This window comes from Neodiprion virginianus, chromosome 3 (assembly GCF_021901495.1).
Source record: "Neodiprion virginianus isolate iyNeoVirg1 chromosome 3, iyNeoVirg1.1, whole genome shotgun sequence".
Lineage (NCBI taxonomy): Eukaryota > Metazoa > Arthropoda > Insecta > Hymenoptera > Diprionidae > Neodiprion > Neodiprion virginianus.
Window position 1 is genome coordinate 735,769 of NC_060879.1, and position 24,732 is coordinate 760,500.

General features: G+C 35.9%; 2 protein-coding genes across 11 annotated transcripts; one reads left to right on the forward strand and one right to left on the reverse strand.

Annotated features, from left to right (window-relative positions):
• Nucleotides 1-40: 40 nt before the first annotated feature.
• On the forward strand, nt 41-1,388 carry LOC124301530 (NEDD8). The gene is made up of 4 exons (XM_046756688.1): nt 41-208; nt 323-340; nt 665-777; nt 1,072-1,388. The coding sequence occupies exons 1-4, from the start codon at nt 191-193 to the stop codon at nt 1,160-1,162; spliced, it is 240 nt and encodes a 79-aa protein (XP_046612644.1). The 5' UTR covers nt 41-190; the 3' UTR covers nt 1,163-1,388.
• Nucleotides 1,045-24,638, reverse strand: LOC124301516 (protein bric-a-brac 1-like). 10 transcript variants are annotated; one of them, XR_006907503.1, is made up of 8 exons: nt 22,437-23,837; nt 21,917-22,111; nt 21,626-21,823; nt 20,974-21,496; nt 20,804-20,863; nt 4,568-4,837; nt 2,690-3,088; nt 1,804-2,624 (listed from the first exon to the last, which is right to left on the reverse strand). XR_006907503.1 is itself a non-coding variant. In XM_046756665.1 (8 exons), exons 3-8 carry the CDS (start codon nt 22,100-22,102, stop codon nt 2,796-2,798), a joined length of 1,530 nt encoding a protein of 509 aa, XP_046612621.1. In that variant the 5' UTR covers nt 22,103-22,111; nt 23,846-24,046; nt 24,289-24,638; the 3' UTR covers nt 1,804-2,795. The 10 variants fall into 10 exon arrangements, 9 of the variants coding, with proteins under 9 accessions (XP_046612627.1, XP_046612621.1, XP_046612622.1 ...); XM_046756665.1 differs by lacking the exon at nt 22,437-23,837 and adding exons at nt 23,846-24,046; nt 24,289-24,638 and having other exon boundaries at nt 1,804-3,088; XM_046756666.1 differs by having other exon boundaries at nt 1,804-3,088; nt 22,795-23,837.
• Between the last annotated feature and the right edge of the window lie 94 nt (nt 24,639-24,732).

The window sequence follows — 24,732 nt, forward strand, 5'->3', positions numbered from 1 at the left end:
GAGGTCGTTTGACGTTCTGTAGAGGGGAAAGTTATTTGTTTCGCGGCGAAAGAGCTTTCATCAGGATCAAATTGCCGGAACCTATAGTACAGTTTCGTCGAAGGGAATTTATTGATTTTTGAGAGGTGTATTTATATTTGTGATAGCTTATCGTAGAAGTTCAAAACGTATTTGATACCAGGTACCAACAATGTTGATCAAAGTGAAGGTTAGCAATTTCACCGTATATTTGTCATCCTTACATTTCAATGATATTTGTACTTCCCCATTTATCGTTATTTACAATTATCCTTATTGCATTGGTTTTTTTTTTTGTTTCCAGACACTTACCGGAAAAGAGGCAAGTACCAATAATAAAGTAAATCACTTACGATGGTTAACTCTGCAGTAAGTTTGAATAAGGCAGAAGAAAAATCAATCTTCACCAAAAGTGGTGTACTATATAATTAATCCGCAGGAATGACAGGATAAAAATGGAGCAATTCCAGGCAAAATTTCATTCTCATTTCCATCTAACGTTAAACAACGATTAAACACTAACAATAGAGATTCTTCTATCGCTTGTACCATCGTCAATTTTACTTAGTCAACTGGCAATGGTGTCAGAATTTGAGGAAAAGATGATGTTTGACGATTTTATACTAAATCATTATCCGTTTCGCAGATTGAAATCGACATAGAGCCGACTGACAAGGTCGAGAGAATAAAAGAACGAGTTGAAGAAAAAGAGGGTATCCCACCGCAACAACAGAGATTAATATTTTCCGGTAAACAAATGTGCGTCATCATGTTTCGTATATTTGTATAAAATTTTATGAGTGTTATAGCTAGTTATGAACATAGTATTTATTTAGACTTACATCTAATAATACATTACATAATCTTTTTTATTTAATTTTATTTTAATATTTTTTTATTTTAACGAAATAATAAATCGAATCGGCTAAAACATTTTTAGCTTTACACGCTGTGTGATCAATGGACAAAATCATGACGTAGTTTCGAACGATACGATCGGTTTAGATAAATATTTTTCAAAAATTATTTGGGACCTTTGCTTCTCTGTTTCAGGAACGATGAGAAAACAGCTCAGGACTACAAAGTACAAGGTGGATCCGTACTCCACTTGGTTCTCGCTTTGAGGGGCGGAAGCCTCCATTAAACCAAGCATTCTTGAATAACGGATAAATCTCTTCACTCCTTACCAGATACACAAGCGACGTGCTAAACATCGGCAGCAACAAACGCGAAATGTTCCCAACTGTTGTAGCATGTAAATAATACATCTTATACCGAAGCCATGTCATTAGCTTGAAAGATGCAATTTGAGATATACAATTTGTAATCGAACCGATCATACTTAATAAAATAATTTAATTCTTATTCAATTTTCTTATGCAGCACCAGTTTCTTTCCCTCTTGCATCAGCGGTGTTTCGATCATCCCTCGACATTGTACTTGTTTTCTCATCGTTCGAATAACGACGCGTAAACCGTGATTTTCTTTAATTTTAATCCGTTCATTCATCGTAATGTATATATATATATAAATATGTATAAGCTACCTTACGTTCTGTGGTATCGACTGAAATGCGTAGCTCTGCTCCACTTTGTTTTGAAGTATCGATGACAGATATCGCAATAGGCTGCTGAGTCTGGCGATTGCTCATGCTTGGACGCTATGTGTCGTAGAAGTGCGTGTTGCGTTGTAAACGTAACACCGCATTTAGTGCAGTACAATACTGGCGCCGTGAAGTTACGCAGTCTAGGCTTCGTGAACTCAAACCGGCTCTCTATAAATTTACACGACGTTTTTTATGATTATTCACTAGTAGTAACAAATTACTCAACGCTCCTGCACTCCATTTATACCTATATATGCGTGCGTGCGTGTGCGTGTGTGTGTGTATGTGACAAGTGTGTACGTGTGTATGCATGTATAATTGCATGTAGCCCCTTTACAGGCGGATATTATAATCTCTTTCATTTCTTTCGGAAGTGGAGGAAACAGGTAGGAGTCTACGAAGCGAGTCTTTTTCCAGCTACACCATGCCATGCGATATACAATGTGACGTACCCTACGCCGTTAGTACAAGATTCACCCTTTACAAAAAATAGAAAAAAAGAAAAAAAAAACCTTTTACAAAAACCCAAACCATTAATCTTGACCGCTACTTTAGTAAATGCAAAAAGCTTCCTATCCCATGACACTGTTCAGCAAAACGATCGACTGCGCAAGTACTATTTATTGTAAAATTCGACAAAAAGTCAGTTGCTTATTCGGTTCACAAATGTGTTGTTCAACAAGTTGAAACAAGAGTGAAAACAGAATGGATAAACTATTTCAGTCCATGGATTAAACTTTCTTTTATCACCAATTAAGCCGTACCGATTGAAGATAACATGTATTATACATATGTATTAATAATTATTCTAAAAAGCACAGAGTTTATATTATCAGAGTGTTGATTATAAAATAATTTTTTTGCCCTTTCGATACACCACTCACAATATCATTCTTATGAAATAATCGTCGATGTCATTAACTATAACAAGCTCCGTTGCGACTATTATGCATATTTTTTCTCATCTTATAATTCGGACGACCGTCGGACGTTTTCGTACCTGCGGCATGAACCGATGAATCGTCAGATTGGTGTAATCTTCAACGAATTCTAAATATGTCTTACCTTAAGGTACGTTTTATTCGTGCTTGGACGAAGAAGAAATGTACTCCGCGCACTGACAATAGAGATATAGAAGAGCGTTAATCCGTATATCGGAGTCTTGGAGGTTTTACTTGTTTTTGGCTTGGTTGTTATCTTTGTTGCGCACATCTAGCGTTTTGTATCTTCCGCGACGTGACCAGTCGATGGAATGCTTTTGCAGCAAGTGTCGTACCAAGTGTGGCTTCCGGCTGAATACTTTTCCGCAGAGATAGCAGATCGTCTGACCCCAGTGGAGCTTGAAATGGCCTGTCATTGTCTGCACGTGAGAATATTTAGCACCGCAAATCTTGCAGACGTACTTAACGCGCCCTGTAGATTCCGTTATCGGGTACCAGAGGTCAGTCCTTTTCGTGGCCCTACCTATTCCATCAAGAAAACCCATCAATAGAATGTCAGGTAGTGTGTAAGTTACTCTGTCAATTACAAAACTACTATTTAAATCTACGTCGCAGATGCTTTTAAGCGAATGTATGAATCATCTTTCCTTCTGCTCGTTACAGGACACAGTATTTTTTTTTTTTTCTGTTTTTCTTTTTAGTAGGTACAGCATGAGAAGTTATACTTCCACCATCAAGCATTAGGGTGAATTTTGATGATACAGAATTAGCACTTGGTGTATGAATGTAACGTGTTGATATTCTGTCCGCTCATCACCGTCACGGAATTAATTTCATCGTGTTCAATGCTACTGAGTGTACTGCTTTAAACTACGCGTTAGATTAACGGACACTTTGTTCAAACCTGCACTATGCTCAACAATCATTGTTAACATACAAGTTACTTATGAGATACGACTTTCGACTATAATTTAACAAGTTGAAAATAATTCAAACGCACAATCTCATCGAATCAGGGCTGGCGGCAGATAAGTCGTCTCAATAAAGTAGCAATGATTACACTTTTTCATTTTCAAGTCACGGTTTGATCAAAGCTACTAGATTTAAACAGGAGAAAAAAATAAAATAAAATGACTAGCCGCCAACCCTGCTCCACGCTTAGATCTGACTTAACCCTAGATATAAGATATTAAAATGACGACAGCACTGCGGCCCAGAGAAAATTTGAGATCTATCCAGGATGATTTGTACTTATAATTATTCAATTACATTATTCATAGTTAAATAATATGAATGGGCCGCTTCTTCATCTTTTAGTACTGTATTTTAGTTTGTTACTTATATTTTGTTTTTTTTTTTTTTTTTTTTTTGTTGTTCTTTTTGGTTTACTCTAGAATATAACATTGATTTAAAATTAATTTACATCTGTGGCATGTGTTGAAAATTGGTTGAAATTTCAGTAGGCATGAAACGCATCAGCCTTAACGTGCAATATTATTAATAGCTAATAAGAATATTTCACAACGATTCGAATATACTAAAAGATGATAATTTTTAATTAGTTCATAGAAAAGGTAGAATTAAATGAAACGAACAGAAGAGAATATCGAGCGAGAACGATTTGACAAATATCGCTAATAATTACTACAAGTATGAGAAAATATTCGGACTAGTTTCAGTCGCAGATCCATTCTACGACACAAATAAATATCTTCCTAGTGATTAACATTAAACTATAAACTCACTTTCCAGTTGCGTAATTATAGAGCAACTTTTACAATTTTACCGATTTTTCAAATTGAGCAACAATGGAATAACACTAGACATTGTTCTTTACAGGAGAAACAACGACAGTGAATAATAAGCAAATGATAAAATATGACAGGAAATTTAATGTATAAATAATTTGAAAAAAAAAAAAATAAACCCAATTGGCCCGCCAATTATTATCGTAATAAAGTACAGAGTTACGTTTCTTTGTATTTTCAAGAATATTATTAACGTTTTTTCGAATCCCGACGCCTTTTCATTGTCTTTTGCCATTGCATGTTATGCTTAAGATGCATGTGCCGTCGCAAATCGGTTCTACGACTCAGAGTGGTGTCGCATAGGACGCAGGTTGTCTTGTTGCGATGCACTTCAAGGTGCTGGCTCAGTGAAGCAAGGTGCTTGTAAACACTTCCGCAGAGACTGCACGCAAAACGGCCTGGGCCCTGCATTACCATGTGAGCAGTTGCATCGCCAACATGCTTCTGTTTGCGACCCACCCCCCCTGCAACACATAACATCTTTGTGACCCCGATTACTTGTAATATACATTGTGCGCTTTATTCTAGTGTTATTACAGTATATTTTCAAACGTAAACTCTCGATATCTATCTGCTTCACGTTCATGTTTGTCATTTTGAAGTTAGCAGCGTTATCATAACGATTCATGTTGGGGGAAAACCGTTATTTCGCCATTTTATCGTAAGAAAACAAAACATACTCATATTTTGAAATCCTGGTACCTTCAAAGTCGTTGAAAAATTATTGAAACAGTGATTTTTTTACCCCGATGTTTCGTTACGATAGCGTTAGTAATTTCAATCTCGTCTTTATCTGCGCTCTGTGCGTCCTCCTCCGACTTGACGAGAAAAAAATCTGTCCAATCCGCTGGTTGTTGGACAGCAATAAAAAAATATCATGTTGAAGTTAGCAACGTTATCGTAACGATTTATGCTGAGGGAAAACCGTTGTCTCGGCGATTTTGGAATTGTTTGAAATTCACGATCAGTAAACTGTAATAGAACAAGATATACGTTCATGTCCTGAAATCTTAATTACTTGAAGGTTATTGTAAAAATAAGAAAATAGTAATGTTCACTCAGATGTCTGGTTACGATAACGTTACTAACTTCAACCTCGTAAAAATGTGACATTTCGACAATGCTTCTTAAAAGTTCGTTTAAGCTACCTTAGTTCAGGATATTATAAAATAATTAATTAATGTAACGTACAATCGAGACAGTCAATTGGCTTTGCTATTGATAATGATATTCTTAGCTGCGGTTGATGGCGATAATGATGTTGCGTGTAAATGTTGTTGTTGTGGTTGTGGCATGCTGTGTGGCATTTCATACTTCCGTATTCCGGGGGGAGTTTTGTAAATGAAGTGGATGTATTGAGATCAACAAAACTAAAACGGTGTGCATTTAAAAATGTTGATAATTGTTGCATCACAAAATACTAACAAACATTCCATAGTAGGCACAAAGAGCTTTCAGTGTTAAACCGATTTCGAGATCAAGGGAAAAAACGTTTCAACTTCTCTACCACCAAATTCACACTCCTATTAAAATAATACCGTTCAGAATTATCGTCGCTGGTGAAAAATTTTCATTGAAAAATTTCTCTGCTGTCAGATATTTCACACAGATTTCACAGAATAAATTGATATCCACAAAAAAAAAACAAAAAAATACATAACGGTGAAATGATATATAAATTTCCCTAGAATTCAGCGGAAGAAAATTTTCAAACCCTTCCAATGTTGACCTACCTGCAATCCTTCACTAGACGAAATTGTGAAGATAAAAATTTATTCAGTTATCAACAGAAGAAGAAATGAATCTTTTTCACCAGAGTTTTCAAGACAAGATTGTCACTGTTTCTAATTTGCAAAATAAACATACACTAAATTTGCACACACATGACATGGAACGTCGAATGTAAAATGGTAGTATAATTAATGTGGTACCGTAAGTAGTACTGCTACTATGTCATTTTAACATAAATGTAATTGGTGTATAAATTTAAAGGCATACAACATCCATGCGCACGCACACACGCATATATATATATATATATATACTTATACATAGTTTATAATTTCATACATTAAGAACATCAACGGAGTACCGATTTTTGGTATAACAATACGGATCGATTCGAGTAATTGCGCATTCGACTGTATTTAAGAAAAATTCACGAGGTAAACTTTGTACGTAACATACACGCTGCACTAGGTTTGAAATTTTTATTATTCACACACATTGTTTTACAGTATTTCCCTATAATTATAATACGGGTAAAACGTAAAAATATCTAATAATAATAATCATAATATATTATTTAGTAAAAATTTTCTGCTATAAATAATAATAATAATTTGATTTACATACTAAAGTAGAAAGATTGGCAATATTGTACTTGGTTGTTACAGTAGTATTTTAATTCTGATATCATTGAGGAACGTGCGCTTCGCGTGTCTCTCTCCGTAATAATATTAATCCTTTCGTACGAAACATAAAATAAAGATAGAAATAAAAATATCTGGCCTTCGAGCGAAAACTTCATACTATATATAGTATATTTTTTCTATTAATTTTTTTTTAATCTTCTTCCAATAAAAATCAACTTTAATCTTTAAATCAAGTAAAACACAAAAACTAATTATCTTATAGGTAAGACGAGTACTTCTTCTTTCGTACTCGTATGCGTTTAAACTTTGTTTGGTTTTTTTTTTTTTTTTGGTTTTCGTTTTTCAATATTAAAACAAACAATATATTTTTATAATTATGTGAGAGTTCGTAAGAAATAAGAAATCATAAATTAACTACATAATATATATCATATATATATATACCTACATGCTTTTTAAGACAAGACTTATCAATTATATTTATCATTTGCATACTTTCTTTGGCAAGATTTTAAAGTACAGCTGGTACAGGATTGTTCCATTTATTTTTTATTTGGTTTGCATTTTTGTCTCACTGGTAAGAATTCTTTGGTTTTTTTTTTTTTTTTTGTGGCGCGCACACTAATTATGTTTTTTATATCGCGGCTAATCATGTTTAGCCTCGAAACAAACAATATTCATTATTGAACGTTAATCCTATTCGTCTATAATTCTTTCAAGTCTATATCATTTCTGCATGGAAGCATATTATTCAAACAGAGTATTATCGTGAGAGCCTGTCGACGCTCTAGTTCTTTTTTTCACCTCGTACGCAACGAAACAACTTGCTACGATTTTTTGTCGTTTTCTCTATCGGTGTTAAATCAATCATAAACACATTGTACGTACAACAATGTATAATATTTTGGTTTATTTGCGCTTTCCTCTACGCAATGTGTATGCTTGATGTTTTCTATTATATAGTTTGTCTCGTTTCTCCGCATCGGCATATAATATTTAAACGAATACAGAAGTAAAAAAAAAAATAAAAAAATAAAAAAAAAGGAAGAAAGAAATAAATAAAGAAAAATTAATGCACATTCCTCTCTTTACCCTAATAAGTACCAAAATCAATTGACTAGATGAGACAAAATCTTGACGGTTTTCTCATAGAACTTCTTTGGTTGCTTACAAAAGTGGATGAAAAAAAAAACAAAAAAAAAAAAGTAATTTATATACACACATACCCACACACGCAAACACACACACATAGACGATATATATATCATGTATATATACATTAGTTAATGATTATTACATAGAAGTTCTATGAGAAATGAATGCGTATGCGTGTGTGTGTGTGTGTGTGTTTATGCGTGTTATTTATATATAATAATATAAATGACTAGGGCGATAGATGTGATAAATTTAAATCGTATAAGATAGATATTATCTTAATAATGGTATTTATAATATATATATACACATGTGTGTGTAGTATTTGTTTACTTGTTTCATTTAGTTATTTTATCTTTGGTGATGTTTGTGTGTGGGGTGGGGTGGGTTGGGTTGGGTTGGGGTGGTAACGGTAAATATTACGCTTCGCACTAAGGGATGGGACTAGAAGTGATTCTCTCGACGCTGCTTTCCCTAATGCGTATCGTGGTGAATGTGGTATTAGCCTCGACGCTAGTAGCGTTCCGCGAAGCGATAGCCGAGGCAGGTAACGGAGTCGAGGTACGTATAGGCTCTGGCGGTGCTCCAGAACCTGGCCAACCGTGACGATTTTTAAGGTGACGTTTCATGTGCGTCGTACGGCTGAGTACTTTGTGGCAAACTGGGCACTGGGTTGTTCCTTTATGCATGTTCATATGCTTATACATGGAATCCCGATTCCAAAATGATTTACCGCAGAGTTTGCAAGAATGCGATGGCTGTTCGATGACCACAGTGCGTGAATCTAAATCAAATAAGACAATCATACTTGCAGGACAGCCGACAAAGACACATCTTTCTTCACCCTCCGTTGATAGGCATTGAAGAAGGAAAAGAAAACGAGAAAAAAAAACAAAAAAAAATCGTACACATCGTATCTGTAATATAGTTAGCATCGTACCGTAACACGCTACGGAAAAAATAACGAAGCAGAAAAAAAAAAAAAAAATTCATAAAATAATATTATAAGTAAGTAAGTAAATAAAAACAATTAGAATTAATATTGTGCAAATGACATACTCACTCTTATATATTGGGGGGGAGGGGGGGAATCATGCTAAGCAGACTGGCCAAATCAGTACACTCGGTAGTAAGATATCATTTTTACTCTTTAAACGTTGAAAAAAAAAAGAAATAATAAAATATATCTCATGCATAACGTTGTAGGCTATAGTCGACGTATAATATGTGTGTAAAATATACGGATTGTCGCGCCACAGTCGACATATTGCTTTGTCACGTTTCAAGAGGTGGTAATGAAAAAAAAAAAATAGAAAAAAAAACTTGTTAACGTAACGACGGGAAATTGGAGGGAAAAAAGATCAACAAAGATGAAAAAAAAAAAAAATAATCTACCAACATTACACACCTACCTAAAAAATCAAAAGATACGAGAAAAGACAGCAACTATCTATAGATATTTCAACTTATTGACTTATGTTGATTATTATTATTGTTTTTGTTGTTGTTATTATTATTATTGTTGTTTTTGTTGTTGTTGTTGTTATTATTGCTGATGTGCAGTGTACCGACAATCGTATAACAATTTTATACTTCTATCATATCGTATTATATGCTTGTTACATATTTCGATAAGAGAAATTTTTTTTATTTTTTTACAAAAAAAGAATAAGTAAAGAACAACATATAACTAAGTAATATATCACAAAAATGAATCAACAATAATACGTTCAACTAATACTGGTGTTCGTATTCTTTATCGTTCTTTACATTCAAAAACTAGAACGCAATCGTAACTTTTTCATTGAAAATTCGTGCCAAGACGCAGGTGGATTATTCGGTTCGATTACGAAATATTAAAAACATCGGTTCGGCATGGGTAACAAGGATCTGGTAATCCTGCATCACAAAACACATACATACACGTATTAGTTATAGCCGAAACAAAATGAAAAATAAAAAAAAAAAAAAAAATTTCATATTGATAAATTTTTCTTTTATTCTCGATTACAAGCAAATTATATTTATAGTACATGTACAATAATTTTTTGATTCCTATTGTATAACATATTTTAAACTTTCGACAATAAAATCATCCGATTAAATAGTACATACGATATTATTATTTAAGTCATCAAGACTGTTGTTGCCGCGATGATGGGGAAAAAATAAAAAAAAAAAACAAAAAAAGGAAAAAAAAAACACAATTTCTAGCCCAATTTTAATCGATAATATCTGTAGTATATCTATCCTTTAGCTTTAGCGATTTTAAATTGACATTGAAACAATTTTATCTCACGCCTGGTAGGTGGTATTGGGCTATTGGAATTATCACTTTGCAATTCGTCATCTGGTGGATATCCAATAAATATCCAAACTAATTCAAACGGTCTGACAGGCGACCGTCGACGGTATCTTTTTCGCGTACGGATGGTATAACAGGTATATTATTGATTATCTTTAACCAACTTACGTGACACGAGTAATTTGAAACCCCAAGTATTACGATTTTCCTCCATTAAAATTAAAAACTTAGGTTATGTGGTGATAAAATGGCGCCGGCAACCGGGCTCCGACGTCACGAGGACATATATTCCGACACCTCGTGTACAATTTATGACTGTACGCCTGCCGTAATTACCGAAGAATTTTTTAAACAAAGTCCTTCGAAGCTGCGGGCCGGGGCAGGGCGGATGGGGGGGCGGGGATGGGGAGGAATAATTACCGCGACGATATCTATTTGATCCCGTGCACGTTAACTAAATGGCAGCGCATTGTATACTTGCGAGTGAAGACCGCCTGACATATCGGGCATACTGTGTCGCCTCTGTGTATACTTCGATGGTGGGCGAGGGAGTCGCCACGATTGTAAGTCTTCCCGCAAACATCGCAAACCCAACGACCAATTTCGTCGTGCAGAGGCCTCGACCTTCGCCTCACTTCGTAACCAAAGCTGGTTTGAAGTTGATTCCCGACAGATGGCGGTGGCGGTGGTGGTATTACTGTCGTTTTTGTTGTTGTCGTTGTTGTTGTTGTTGTTGTTGTTGTCGGTGGCGGTAGCGGTGCTTTCGGTGTCATAGTCGACGTTGTTGTTTCGTACACTGATTCTGCGCATACAATCCAAAGTGTTTCCCATACACACACACATAACTTGTTTGTTGTTTTTGTCTTTTCTATTCCTCAAATTTTTTTTTTTTTTTTTTTTTTTTTCATACCTAGTTTTTTTACTCTCCGACGAACAGTCGTGCTGTATTGTGTTTCTTTCCTTTTCGCGTTTTTTTTTTTTTCTTTGTTCAATACGAGTAAACTGTTTTCACAAGTTTAACCCCAATGAAGCGTCATACATTCAATTTTAATGTTACCCGACAACCAGAAAGAAAGATTTCTTGCAGAATACTAAGAGTTGTTTTCAAAGCTGGAGATGTGTGGTATTTTTATTTATTTTTTTAAATTAATGTGAACACGTTTCGAGATGGGTACGTTGGCTGATATGAAAATTCACAATGACTAGTCGTGACGGATCCATAGTGAAAGACCGTTGAATTAGAGAATTGAAACAGAAGAAGAACTACCCAATGTACACCAGATTAAATTTGAACAGCCTAGCCGGTTTAATTTAATTATACACATGCAACGATATAGTCTGCCAATATTTTTTGGTAATTTCACGATCAATCCCATTTCGAAGAACCGTTAAAGAGTGAAACAGAAAAAAAAGAAATAAAACGATGATAATATTACATAGATGAAAATACTGCGTTTCAAGAGCCAATCATTTGTAACGCTTATTAGAATAATATTAGGTAGGTGCATAAACACTCGTCGTACTCAACGTACGATGTGTAATATTTAAATTATAAGTTTCGTTGTCAGTTTTGACAAAATAAATTAGTGGTAAGTAGTACTGTATTTCCACTGCTCTGCTTGGGAAAATGTATTGAGGGTAGAGACATATAGGACTATCTCCGTGCATAGAAAGAGTCTACAAGTTAGAGGGGAAATTTCCCGAAAGTGCCAATCAGGTTTTAACCCCTTATTGCTTATTAGCGCCATTTCTCTATTTTATATTTTTTGTTGGACACTTCTTCAGTTCCAAACCCGTATGAGATACTTCTCCTTACGTCAACTACCCTCCATAGGAAAATGATTAGCTAAACGCCTGACGCCTGTGCGTTGAAAGGAGACAACTCGTGGAAAGATGACGACAACGACAACCATAACAATAGTAATTGTTACAACCGTAACACGTAATATTAATAATACTAGCTTAGTATTGAAATGTGTAGTAGAATTGTTAAATCAGTTCGAATGCGGTGGGAAAAAAGTAAAATAATCATACACACAGAATATTTTCTTAATTACAGTATCTCCGATTCCCGACGAATCGGATATGCTGTAAGTACACAGTAATAAATAACGTGTATTCAAATAAAAAAAAAAAAGGAAAAAAAACACTGAAATGAATAAGTGAATAAGTTTAAACCTGTTGGATTTCTTTCTAGGATGAATCATTATGATTCCTCGGTGACTTTCGTTTTGCCGCATTGTTAAAGATTGAATTGGAAAAATTACCGTCGGAAATTTAACTTGGCATCGACACTGAAAGAACATTTATGAATGCGCAATAGGTGGGCTTTCATGTCGTAGCTTCTACTGAATATACGATGACAAATCGGGCACTTTGTTTGTCCAGTGTGAAGATCTTTGTGAAGCGTTAAGGACATCGGGTGCTTGAAACCCTTCCAACATATTCTACAACGAAACAATAACTCAGTGTCCGTAGATTGACCAAAATCATCGTCTATCGTTGAACCCAAGTCACCGTATGGACCAGTATTACCGCTTCCAGTATCCTGTGTCGTTTCTACAAATAAACACAAACATGATAATCACCTCTGTCTCTCACCCCACCTTCGCACAGTCTCAATCAATTATCGAATTCATTATACTTTCTGCAACCATTATCTCTCGCTCGATGAACAACAAAGCGTAAGCTAGAGAGAAAGCCCCCCTCCCACCCCTTTGCCGATCAGTTATCAGACAATGAGGGACACGTAGAACACCATTTGATTCAATAAGCACCCATCCTAGTTTGACCAACCAACTAAGTTTTTTGCACTATCCTTTTAAACATCAAGTATATCGTTGCCGCTTCTATTTTTTATCTTTTTCTTCGACTTAACATACATGAAAGAATTTTTATCTGTTACTTTCCGCATCGGACACAAGCCCGCCCCCCCCCTCCCCCGATACAAAAAGCCTGACAAAACACAATAAAATTAAAAACGTTTAATGGATGGAAATACAATATTATTGTCACTTGGTATACCGAACGTATTTTACATTTCATTGACAACGCAACTTCACACATTGCATTACTTTACAACGACACAATGATATTACGTCGAGATGCAAGCGTTGCGTGCGGGGAAAAAAATGTAATAATATATATATTATAAATATGTGATTACATTCGTAGCACGGTTCATAATTACCATTACTATTATTATTATTATTGTTGTTATTATCATCATCATCATTATCATTATTATTAATATAAATATAAGACTCGAATTTTTTTTTTCGACCGCGGCTTTTGTACTTCAAAGTTTTGTTGACAATTCGACATTGTTTTTTCTCTCTCATCATTGCGTGTACAACAAATCTCTTAGCATAGGCAAGACGGCTGATGTTCCTGTATTTAAAATAGGCTTATTCAAATTCATTTCATTTACACGATATTACATCTATATTACTAAGTTAGAGTTTACTTTTATCACAGAAGAGATTGAAATTCTGGCATTAACAATGTGGCTGCGTGTTTTTCATTATTTCTACACAGTGACATTGATACCATGAGTTAATTCCAGCAAAACAACGAAACAGAAATTAAACAAAAAAAAAATATATTTAAGTATACACGCTAGATTCGTTGCCAGCTTTGTTGATATTTACTTTTCTAAATACATCCGAAGTTCCACTGACGTTGATTAAAATAAGTTAAGAAAATTCTAAATAACGTATCTAATACGGAAGATACTAAGGAATTTTCGTACCAATTAAAATTCACTTAAAATTAATTCATAACAATGTTTTTTTCCTCTCGATTAAAACAACGATCGGTTCATCGTCTCGCGAGTCAACGAGTTAGAGAGAACAGAATGAAAAAAAAAGAAAAAAAAAATTCATTATAAACTCGGTGTAAGTTGCGTTTTATTCTTTTGAAAAATTACAAGGATCGATTAGAGACTTTGATAAAAAAAATAAAACTATGTAAAAAAAAAAAAACAAATAAATAAAAATCGTAACAGACGAAAAACAGAGAAAATTCACTTAAAACAGTTGATTCACAATAAGTAAAATTTCATGCTATCTATAAATGTAAAATTTTCGTTCTATATACACACACGTGCATATATATATATATACATATATATACCCGTGTGTGTGTGAGTGTATAAACCTTAAATTTTTCATATTAGGTTTAAAACGTGTATATTACAAATCCATTTGCTTCTTACTAAACGGCGAACGTTTAGTTAGGTATTGGAAAAAATAAACGAAAAATAGTCGTACATAGTAATAATATCAAAAAACGTCCTGCGCGGAATGTATTGTCGTTGGAACAATAAGATGGAAAAAAAAAGAAAAAAAAAAAAAAAGAACAAACACATGGTGGGTATTAGTTAACTTGATAAGCATTCGCGGCGTTGGCAGAATAGAAAACGGGGCTTGGTTGGTGCTACGGAGGGGGAATGTGAGGAATGGCTCGCAGTTCATGAAACTCAGTGAAACATGGCCAGCGGCACAGACAGGCATTGCAGGGCCAACATTTGAAGCGTGTCTGCCTGAGTTTTCCCCTTGATGTGAGTACTCCGAGCCGCTTGCAGTGTACACATACTTTCCCATGACCATTTGCTTTGCTGAGGCTATGAGGTTGACCAGATACGTATGTAATCCCTCCTGGAGAAAATTGGCCAAATCTTCAGTTAATGAAAACCTTACAATATGTGCACATGCAGGCAACCATTAGTAACGTGTGTTGTGATCAATCCCAGCACCAACCCGTAGCCTTTAAAGCGTATCTATATAATTTATGAGCAACCAATACCCACAATGTAGTAAATTATTACGATTATAGATTATAGGTATATGTATGTATAGTTACCGTTATAACGTGAGTTTTCCTAACGGCGAAACGATTCGTGCGCCTGGTTCAGGCAACCGGTATTACGCACCATGTTCAAGTTGCGCTACGACGCTCAACTTGAACAACGGCTGTAACTACGGTTGCCTGAATGAGGCGCACTGATCGTTTCGCTGTTAGAAAAACTCACGGTATAATATATGCAGCATTGCCAGGTGCTAGTTTCGGTATCGCGCGCTCTATCTTTCTCTCCCTCTCTCTCTCTCTCTCTCTCTCTCTCTACCTCGCTCTATCTCTCTTTTTCACTTTCTTCCTCGTTCTCTCGATTTTATTGTCACCATTGTTGTGATTATCATTATGGTCGTTGAAACTTTGCTCAAATTTACATCAATTCATGTGAATCCGGAATATTCAAATTTTGGCGACGAAACAAGGTAGAAGAATAACGATTTACGTACGACTCGTTCAATGGGTTTGAAAAATATATAAAAAGTGATTAGCTAACGGCCGAATGGTTTGTCGTCTGCTACAATGTAATGCGCATGCGCTGAAATCCGGGAGCAGTTTTTTGCCAGGGCGACCAACTGTCGTGAACGTAACCTCAAAATTTTTGAGGTTACATACGTCACATTTGCGACGGTTGGTTACCCTGACAAGCAATTGATCTTGAATTTTAGCGCATGCGCGTTACATTGTAGCAGACGACGGACCATACGGCATTTATTTCAAGTTTTGCTGGCTATTATACAAAGCTAGGATATCAGAGTTGCATTATTCGTTGAGAGAGCAAAGTGTTAGATTATGAAGCTGAAAGATAATCGGAGGTGAAATGTTTTCAGTCTTGAAAATCGCTACGCGCCAACAGATATGAGATGACATAAAAATTCTCTTATCGCTAACACAGTGAAAATCTTGCCAATTCCGAATAAAAGGCAAGTACACATTTTCCCTCTAACGTTTACACGTCATTTTACAGCCTGCAAGTTCGGTGGATGAGATGCTCGTTTCTATAGCTCAATTAAATCAATGTTACGAATATAACATGCGTTAGGATATCGAAGAGTGTAGAAATACAGTACCACCAGTTATTGTTTACATAAAATATTTTCAAGTATATGTCGCAGGTTTGGAGAAATTATAATAACATTTGTTTTTCCTGTATTGTTACTCTAAGATACTAAAAAACGTTACAAGTGAATTGCCTCTTGATAATATCGATAACAACAGTATTGCGTGTTTACAACAATTCAGGGGATGATAAAACGAATCGTTTCGTTTGCAAACCCTATCGACGGGTAGCTTATTGTTATCAATTTGTGTACGAGTGTGTAGGATCGATTTTGTGGATATAGTATCGTTTGTCAAATATTATGACACTATGGAATTTGACAGTATTTAGTAATATTGACGAAAAACGGCGAAGACGATGTGTTTTTTTTTTTTTTTTTTTTTACTCCAATAAATCAAATATCGTATTAATTTCCTATTGCATTAGAAAGCCAATTGACGAATATACAATAATTAAACGGCAGCGCACACCACGTTGACAACTATTCCTATTTGTAGAAGATTAAAATCACAGATCCCGTTGTCACTTGTAAAATTGTCATTTCAATACTGTACATCTCTCGTAACAATAAACCGACTGAAAATTGTTATAACAAATTTTTAATAATATTCTTAAAACATTTGATTCGCTCTTACGATAAAATCACTAACTACCATTAGATTTTAGCCTAGGTGATAGTCTAGTCTTTTTTCATTCTTCACGAGCTTTTAGTTACTTATTGTTATTACAATAATAACGGCCACCAGTTTATTCGAGACAATTGACGGTAACCAAAATTCACGGATTTAACGCTGAACATATGAACGAGAAATTATTCCAATACGCATCGTTGATTTGGACTGAAATAGTTTTTACAATTCACAATAAAAAGGAGTCGCATTTCAACAGTCAGAATTTCGTTCGCAAAGAAAATGACAATACGGATCTAGTGTCTGGAACAAGAATCGAATAGAGCGCATACTTAACAATTATTAGTGTACTACATACTTACAGAAGAAGAAACAATTATCTTATGCCGTAGCGTTATCAAAGACTATACAATTCAACTCGAAGATTCGTTATTTTCCGCAGTTATTCGTTCCAAAGTTTGCAAAAATTATTTACTTGTGAAATATTCAAATAATCTACGGTGCGCGTTGCCCTAACAAAATACAACCACCGACTTATATTGTATGTATTATGTATGGTACGTAACTTAAAAAATGCTTCACAAACACGTGACACGTGTGTATATAATATATACTTATACAGATGTTATGAAGTCAAGTTCTGATTTCAAGACAATATGTATCTCGGTATCGTCAAAATAAAAAAAGAGGTGTGTCTAAAGCTTTCGTACGAAACGATTACGAACGTGAAAATAACTTTCAAGAATGAAATTTAAAAAGAAAAAAAAAAAAAAAATAATTACATAGTGCATGCTATATGCTCTTAACTTTTTAAAATCAATTTTTTACTTACCTATTTTTATTGTATATACGTATAAATATATGTATTTGTTTTGAAAATTTTTTTTTTTGTTTTGTTTTTAGTAAATTACATATGCATGTGTGTGTGTATACATATATATACACATATACATACATATTGAATATGTATACATAACTATAAGAGTCAAACAAACATATTGTTACGTGTATATTTATCAACGAGAAAAAAAAATAAATAAATAAATAAAATAAAAATATACATATAAAAAAAAAAAAAAAGAAAAGAAAAGTTGGTTGGTTGGAAAATATAGCAGATTGTTTTTTACATGCCCACCGTCACCACCATCACCACCACCGACGTAATTACGTATTTACATCATGGTATATTAAGTTAATGGGAATTTTTAGAAAGTGTTTAAAAACATCACACCTTGACAGCCGTGTTTACTCTCGATATTGTTGTGTTCCTTTGATTTTAATTGCTTCAGAAAATTAATAAATACATGAATAAATGAATAAATAATGTTTTCAACACCGAAAGAGAGGGGGGTGAAAAAAAAAAAAATAAAGAAAAAGGCGCTCGGACGTTACACGAATGCTAAAATTTATTTCAAAGAATAAAAGAAACAAATCTACCTAAGTATATCCGTTCCGTTCGCGAGACCGGTACCAAAGCCTACCAGAAATAATATACAATATTAATAGACGTCAAGTTTCACCATTTTTAGTTAAAACGTAGAACATGATGAATTGGTAACAAAGTATTTCGTCTTAAACTTGAACCGAAAAGTTTGACTTTACATGAAAGCAGTAAAAATTTGATCAAGTACTGTAACATGGTAATTGTCTCGAGAAAAAAAAAAAAAATAAATAAACAACGTTTCATCAACTTTCTACTATATTTACCATACATGATATATTTTATACCGTCTACTTCGACACCGCTGGTAAATATTGATATATATATATATATATATATATATATATATATACGACGACAGTATATCGATAATATATAGGTATAATCTAATAGTGCGCTTAAGAATTAGTGCAGGTGAAGAGCATAGTGGCGGTTTTGTTTTTTTGGTTTCTTTTTTTTTTTATCATTTTAATCATTTGTTCTTTATCTATGGAAAAAGGGATGGGGGGAAACTTTAATACTTCTCAGTTGTAATTTGGTTGTTAAAGAGTTTGCTGATTGTCGGCACACATACAGCACTTGGCAATGCTCACTAGTATCTACAGCTCAACCTACACCCGAGTGCCTGTACCACACCTTCACATTCAAAAATCCATGCATTCTTTGTAATTACGCTAAAGGCATCGCTTAGTATAATAGTAAATGTGAAAGAAATCAATTTTGTTTGAAAATTATTGTCAGTAGGTATAAATCGTACCGATGTGCCCATCAAATGTTCTTACGTTACGTTATGGTTTAACGTAATATGGCTTATCGTTTGCGAACCCAACTGAATTTTTGTTTATGCCGGGGATTAAAAATTCCGGGAATAAGTATAGTGCTACTAATTTTGTAGTTTCATTCGACAGGGAATTGCGTTACTTTCATCACTGTGTCCTGAATATTTTTACACCTGTGTCTTTTAACGCAACATTGTTCTTGTTCAATTTTTTTACAATTTTTACCGTAACAACACTGATTTAGTTCAATAACTGATCAGTCGGGTCCGCAAAGTCAAGACGGCCGTGTTAGGAGTGAACGTTTTTAAAGCCTGTTCAAAACTTGGGCAAACTGAGGCATTTCTACAAAACGATCATCCTGTTTTGTGATTTATGTAACTGATTGCCCGGTTAAGCTGTCCAAATATTGAAAAGACTTCGTATTGGTGTTTGCAAGAAATACTGCGGAGTTATGCAGTTGATAAAGTTCTGTATGATTATGATTTAAGATGGACCTGATCTATCAACTTATATTCAGTGACAAAAATATTCAGGAATCAGGATTGAATAGCTCAGAAATTTTTACGTGCTTCAACGTCAGGCTTTAATTCTATAGAATGTTGACATTGTTGAATGATAACGAAAAAAAAAAAAATATATATATAAAATTATTTAAAATGTGCAAGAAATATTTCAGAAACTTTGTCAAATTCTATGAATCAATTGCCGAATTGTTTTTTGATCAAAACTTGCAAATTCTGTTTTGTTTTGTTCTATTTTTACATTTTACCGCAGGGATAAATATTTGAAAAACTATTCCGCGCAACGTCACTAAAAGAAGTACATTCCAGGCAAAGTGTATGCATTTTATCGGTACACAATTTCGGCTGCCTGCTGCAGTGCCTTTCCTCTACCACTCGGTTGTGACAGATCAATCATTTGACGATATAATGATAATAAAATTTGTGTTTGTTTCTTTTAGAGAGTATAATAATTGAAACCAAAGCTGCGAGAGCAGACACCCTAATTCTTGTTCTAAACAGTACTTAATTTTTTTCCAGTTACGGTTGAGCATTCTACTTATTAGAATTTACACATACATTGTGCTCCAAACATCCGACTACGGTATAAGTGTTATAAATGTTACACAACAAACAGGGAAGAAACAACGAATATGAGAAAACAATCAATCGTTGTTCATCCTTGGATGGATAGTTTTAATAACAGTATAAAGCGTGAAGCAAACAAAGTAAGAACTGTTTTGGTTTTCAAACTGCCACCTGTGTAACAGATATTATTTGTGTTGCATATAATGTGTGTTAAAAGCCGAAGGTACATGTGATAAGAAGGATTATAAGATTCTGCGCCAAAGAGGAGTAAGACAAAAAGATGTTCAGACAGGTAGAACGTAAGATAGTGATATGTATAAAGCAGTGGAGACATAATGTTTGTACAGTTCTAAAAGTAGATATTATTCATTAAGGTACCATTCGTACTCAGCACACAAAAGACTGGAACAAAAAGGAAGAATATGAAGAAACAAAAGATGGAAAAAAAAAAAAAAGGAAAAGAAACCAACGGAACCGAATAAATATAAAACAATTTTTTCTACTGCTTTGCCAAAAGTGAAAACGATTTATACTCTATCTTTCTTTCTTGTTGTTAACGTTCCGACTGCTGTCGTTACATGATCGAATCCATTGTCATTAAATCCGCGCATTTCAATGATAATTTTTTGATAGACAATGCAACATGGTTCTTCCTTGATGTCGATAATCAATATTATTAAGGATATGGCTACAGCAGCAGGCTTAATAATGAAGATATAGCGAATATTGGATTGGTAAAACACTCACCCTGTACTGCTTCCTGTGATAGCCTCTCTCCTGACGTACTCGGTTTTGATAGTAAATGACCTGAAACAAGACGGCGATTATAAAAACACTTCCAGGATTACAGAAAAGCTTGTGAATTTGGGTAAAAAGACCTATAAGAAACGCGAAAGAGGAGACGAAAAATAGCTCACCCTGATCGGCCGATTGATGCGTTATGTCTAAAGATGTGTCAGAGGTTGACTGATTGGCTGAATAAAACGAGTGACTAATATCTGGCTTTTGCTCGTGATCGAGAATGTCTGAGGGTGTTTCGTCGAGGACGATTCTGTTTGTCGAGCTCTCCCCGGCACTTTGATCCTCGTAACTACAACTGCTGCCGTCCTGTTCTAGGTACTCGGGCATTTCCAATTTGAGGTTTGGCATTAGTGGAATTATTTCAACCGAATCACCGGAGGGAGTATTGTTGCTGTCCAAAGTCTTCCGCTCTGATTCTTTTATCGCAGATACCGTGTTACCCGTTGACCCCTTTTCCGTATTAGCCCCGCTACTTTCCCGACATTTTCGTCGTTTATTAGGTGGCGTTTCCGACTGTATATCAAGAGTTGGGAAGTTTCGTGGCGATGCCGGCGACTTTGATCCGTGATTGCTGGTCGGCAATTTACTTGCTGGATTTTTTAACTGGACTTCAGGCTCGTTAGGGATATCCGCATCCTCCTGAAAGCGGGCAAAACAAGATTCGAGAATTTAATTTTTAAACCGCATCCTACAAATGTTATCACTTGATAAGAGCTTTGTGTCTCAAGGTGTCGTACAAAAATAAACATCGACCGATATCTCTCATACCTCGTTAACGCTGTCGCTGTCCTTTCCCGTCCCATCGGTAAGACCTTGAACAGCAAGGAGTTCTGCGGTGGTTAAAAAACTGGCAAGTTGCTCTTGAACGACGTTCACCTCGCCTTGATACATGAAGTCGACCAGCGCTGCCAAATCGTCGAATTTGACATTACGAAATATAATGACTGGATGCTGGCATGGATTTTCCTGTAAGTGATTTAGAATTTGATTTTAGCAACGAGGAGACATTTGGCAAGGTGAAAAAAAAATCCCTCAAGCTGTTTTAGACCGCTGGCTCACCTTGAACAAGTCTCTGAAGTATGTGCTGCATGCCGAAAGCAGCATTTTGTGCGCTCTAATACGTTTTCCCTCGCAACTTAGAGTAACGTCAACCAAGTCCTCGTCGGTTCTGAGAGTGTCAAAAGCACATGTTATGTGTTTAAGATAGTTGTTCCACCTCAAGGAGAACTGTTGGCTCGAACCCATGCTGATTCACTAGAATAATAAAGAAAATAAAGTAAGGGTAACAAGAAACGAGTTGCCTGTAACGACAGATCATCTAGCAGATATGTAATCGCCTATACAGTTTTATCTTTTCTAGGTTATGCTGTCGCGGTATAATAGCTGAATCCTCTGCACCTCAAAGCAGACCAAGCAGCATCTGGGGGGGGGGGAGGGGTTTGAAAAAAAATGTCTCATAACGACCAAGGTGTTGGAATCGCGATCGATTTGACGTGAACGAGGTATAAGCATGGGCAGCGAGCGAGCGCGCGTTAAAATTACATAATATTATACTTAACATAGGCAAGGCAAGACTCACCTTGTTCGTTATGAGGATGTTGAGGAAAATAATAATTATCCGCATTCGGTGCAGCACCACAAGTAGTAGACAGGCAATGGTATATGCCTAGGGTTGACTTCGGGGTGGTTAGGTAGAAAAGTCAATAAAAATTATCGATTTTAAGCACATTGAGACGATGAGAGCGTCGTCGGGGAAGGTAAAGAACACACGATGATTCGCCGGGGTTTCTATTTCGGCTTCTTTGATTATAAACGCGCGGTATTGTTTACGGCGATAAACCGCACGGGATACTCTCGACTATCGCACGATACGACGGCGACGCAAGCAGGGGACGAATTGTAAACAGTGAAGTACGACGGGGTTTTCATTGCACTACCTTAGGGTTTTTATACGCGTGTTTCCGAGCGCGGCCTCTTCGTATTAACTGACGATATATATTCCGCCGTGTTCAGCCTCACATCACCACGCGCTTTCTCCCGTTCTCTGATATTTACAACCGCACTCTCGAGCCTCTTTTCAGTCTTTTCATGTGTCGCTGAACATCTCATCACCCAAATGACAGCTGGCGACCATTTTCCTTTGGGGAAAACGCAGCGAAGGTCCCTGAAAGATGCCACTTCTCCCTAGCTACTATTCACACACCAATGACACACAACCACATAGAGATCAGTGCACACAACACAAGCCACGCGCAGCGCGCACAGTTTTACTCGGCCGATAACGTAAAGTTACGCTTTGCATGGGGTCGCTAACGCGGCAAACAAGTGCACGGTTTTAACCTTGAGTTCGTTCATTTTTCACCACATTTCTCAACTCACAAACACCCGTAGAATCTTAGGAATAGAACGGGAATGGTGTTTTCTCAACAAAAGTTCACGAATCTTCCCAAGTCTCGATCATACCTCGCGACGTGCTTTCAGTTGAATGAGTTGCGTGAAGTTCGTCGCAACTCACATGACCTACAGCGCCATCTGAATTATTATTATTATTATTATTCAAACACAAATGCCCGCATCTGCCGATAAGTCAGCGTTGATCATGCTGCTTATACGGATCGGATTCCGATCTGCAATTCTTGATATCACGCGGTAAAATTAAATTTCGAGATCGGAAGGGGTCCCCACACTTCTAAGGGTCAAAATGCTTTGGCATACAGTTCATCGATACGGCGGTCTTCACCACCGTACTACAACTCCGTCTCGATTATTCAGCTCTTGAAGATGGTTTCGTTCTCCGTTTGCCTCGTCAAAATCTTTCCTGCCTTAGATACATCCTCACTTTACGGCTAAAGTTAGCGGATGAAATTATTCCCTCATCACGCTCAATCGTCAGAAAAATTGGCGATGGTTGTTTCATTTCCAACGAATTTTTCACCAGCCTCTCACTACCACTCCATTCGAAAATTAAGTAGATTGTTCGGACAATACCTGGTTTTTGTCCCTTGTGGGATTCCGAGCATTGATAGCAACTCTCAGCCTCTTCAGGGGCATGTCTATCACGCCGGACGATATTAGAGATGAAGTTGTATCTTCCGATGAGCAATTTGTGACAGCAGTACTTGGCTGCGGTATCTCAACTTAACGACTAACCAGTCGTCTCTCAGAGACGATGCCAATCGTATCTGTAATCTGGTAATTTTCGATGGATTAGTCTTTAGTGAAAAGAAGAAGAAGGGAAAGAAAGAAATAAATTGGTTGTTTCGTAAGTTATTCTCTTCCGTTTGGGTTTGTGTAATTTTGATCACATATTATCTTTTAATTGTATTATTTTTATTATATACAAGTGAGAAAACTAAAAATGCCGGCACCTCGGCAAAGTATTTAATTTATAAATTGTGCTTATCGCGTAAGATAACTTAACCTATCCTAACCTCTTTGCGGTAATGCAGTTCCAAACAACAGTTCATAACCTATCGACGACCAGCAGATAGCTAAAATTTCAAGGCCCTCTGTTCTCTTCTGTTAGTTTTCTCATTTCTGTCGACTGATCGTGCAGTTGGACGTGCGAATGAATGAATCAGTTGAGGTCTCCGCCGGTAGGCATTTCCATGGAATTCTTACTACTCGACAGGTGAACCTAGAGTCCCTCCGACAACTGGCGACGTTTCGACAACAAGTGTAACGCAAGTGCTAATCCAATTAGTTGACAAATTGGCGCACATGCACTGGTATATATATCTAATTGTATGGGGGTATGTCTGAATTTTTGGAAAGCGGGCGCCTGCGGTTTAGATCTCAGACCATCCGACATGCTATCATGTATGTCGGGTTGACTTTCATAAGAGCGTTAGGCGCATCCGGCAACGCAGGTCTAA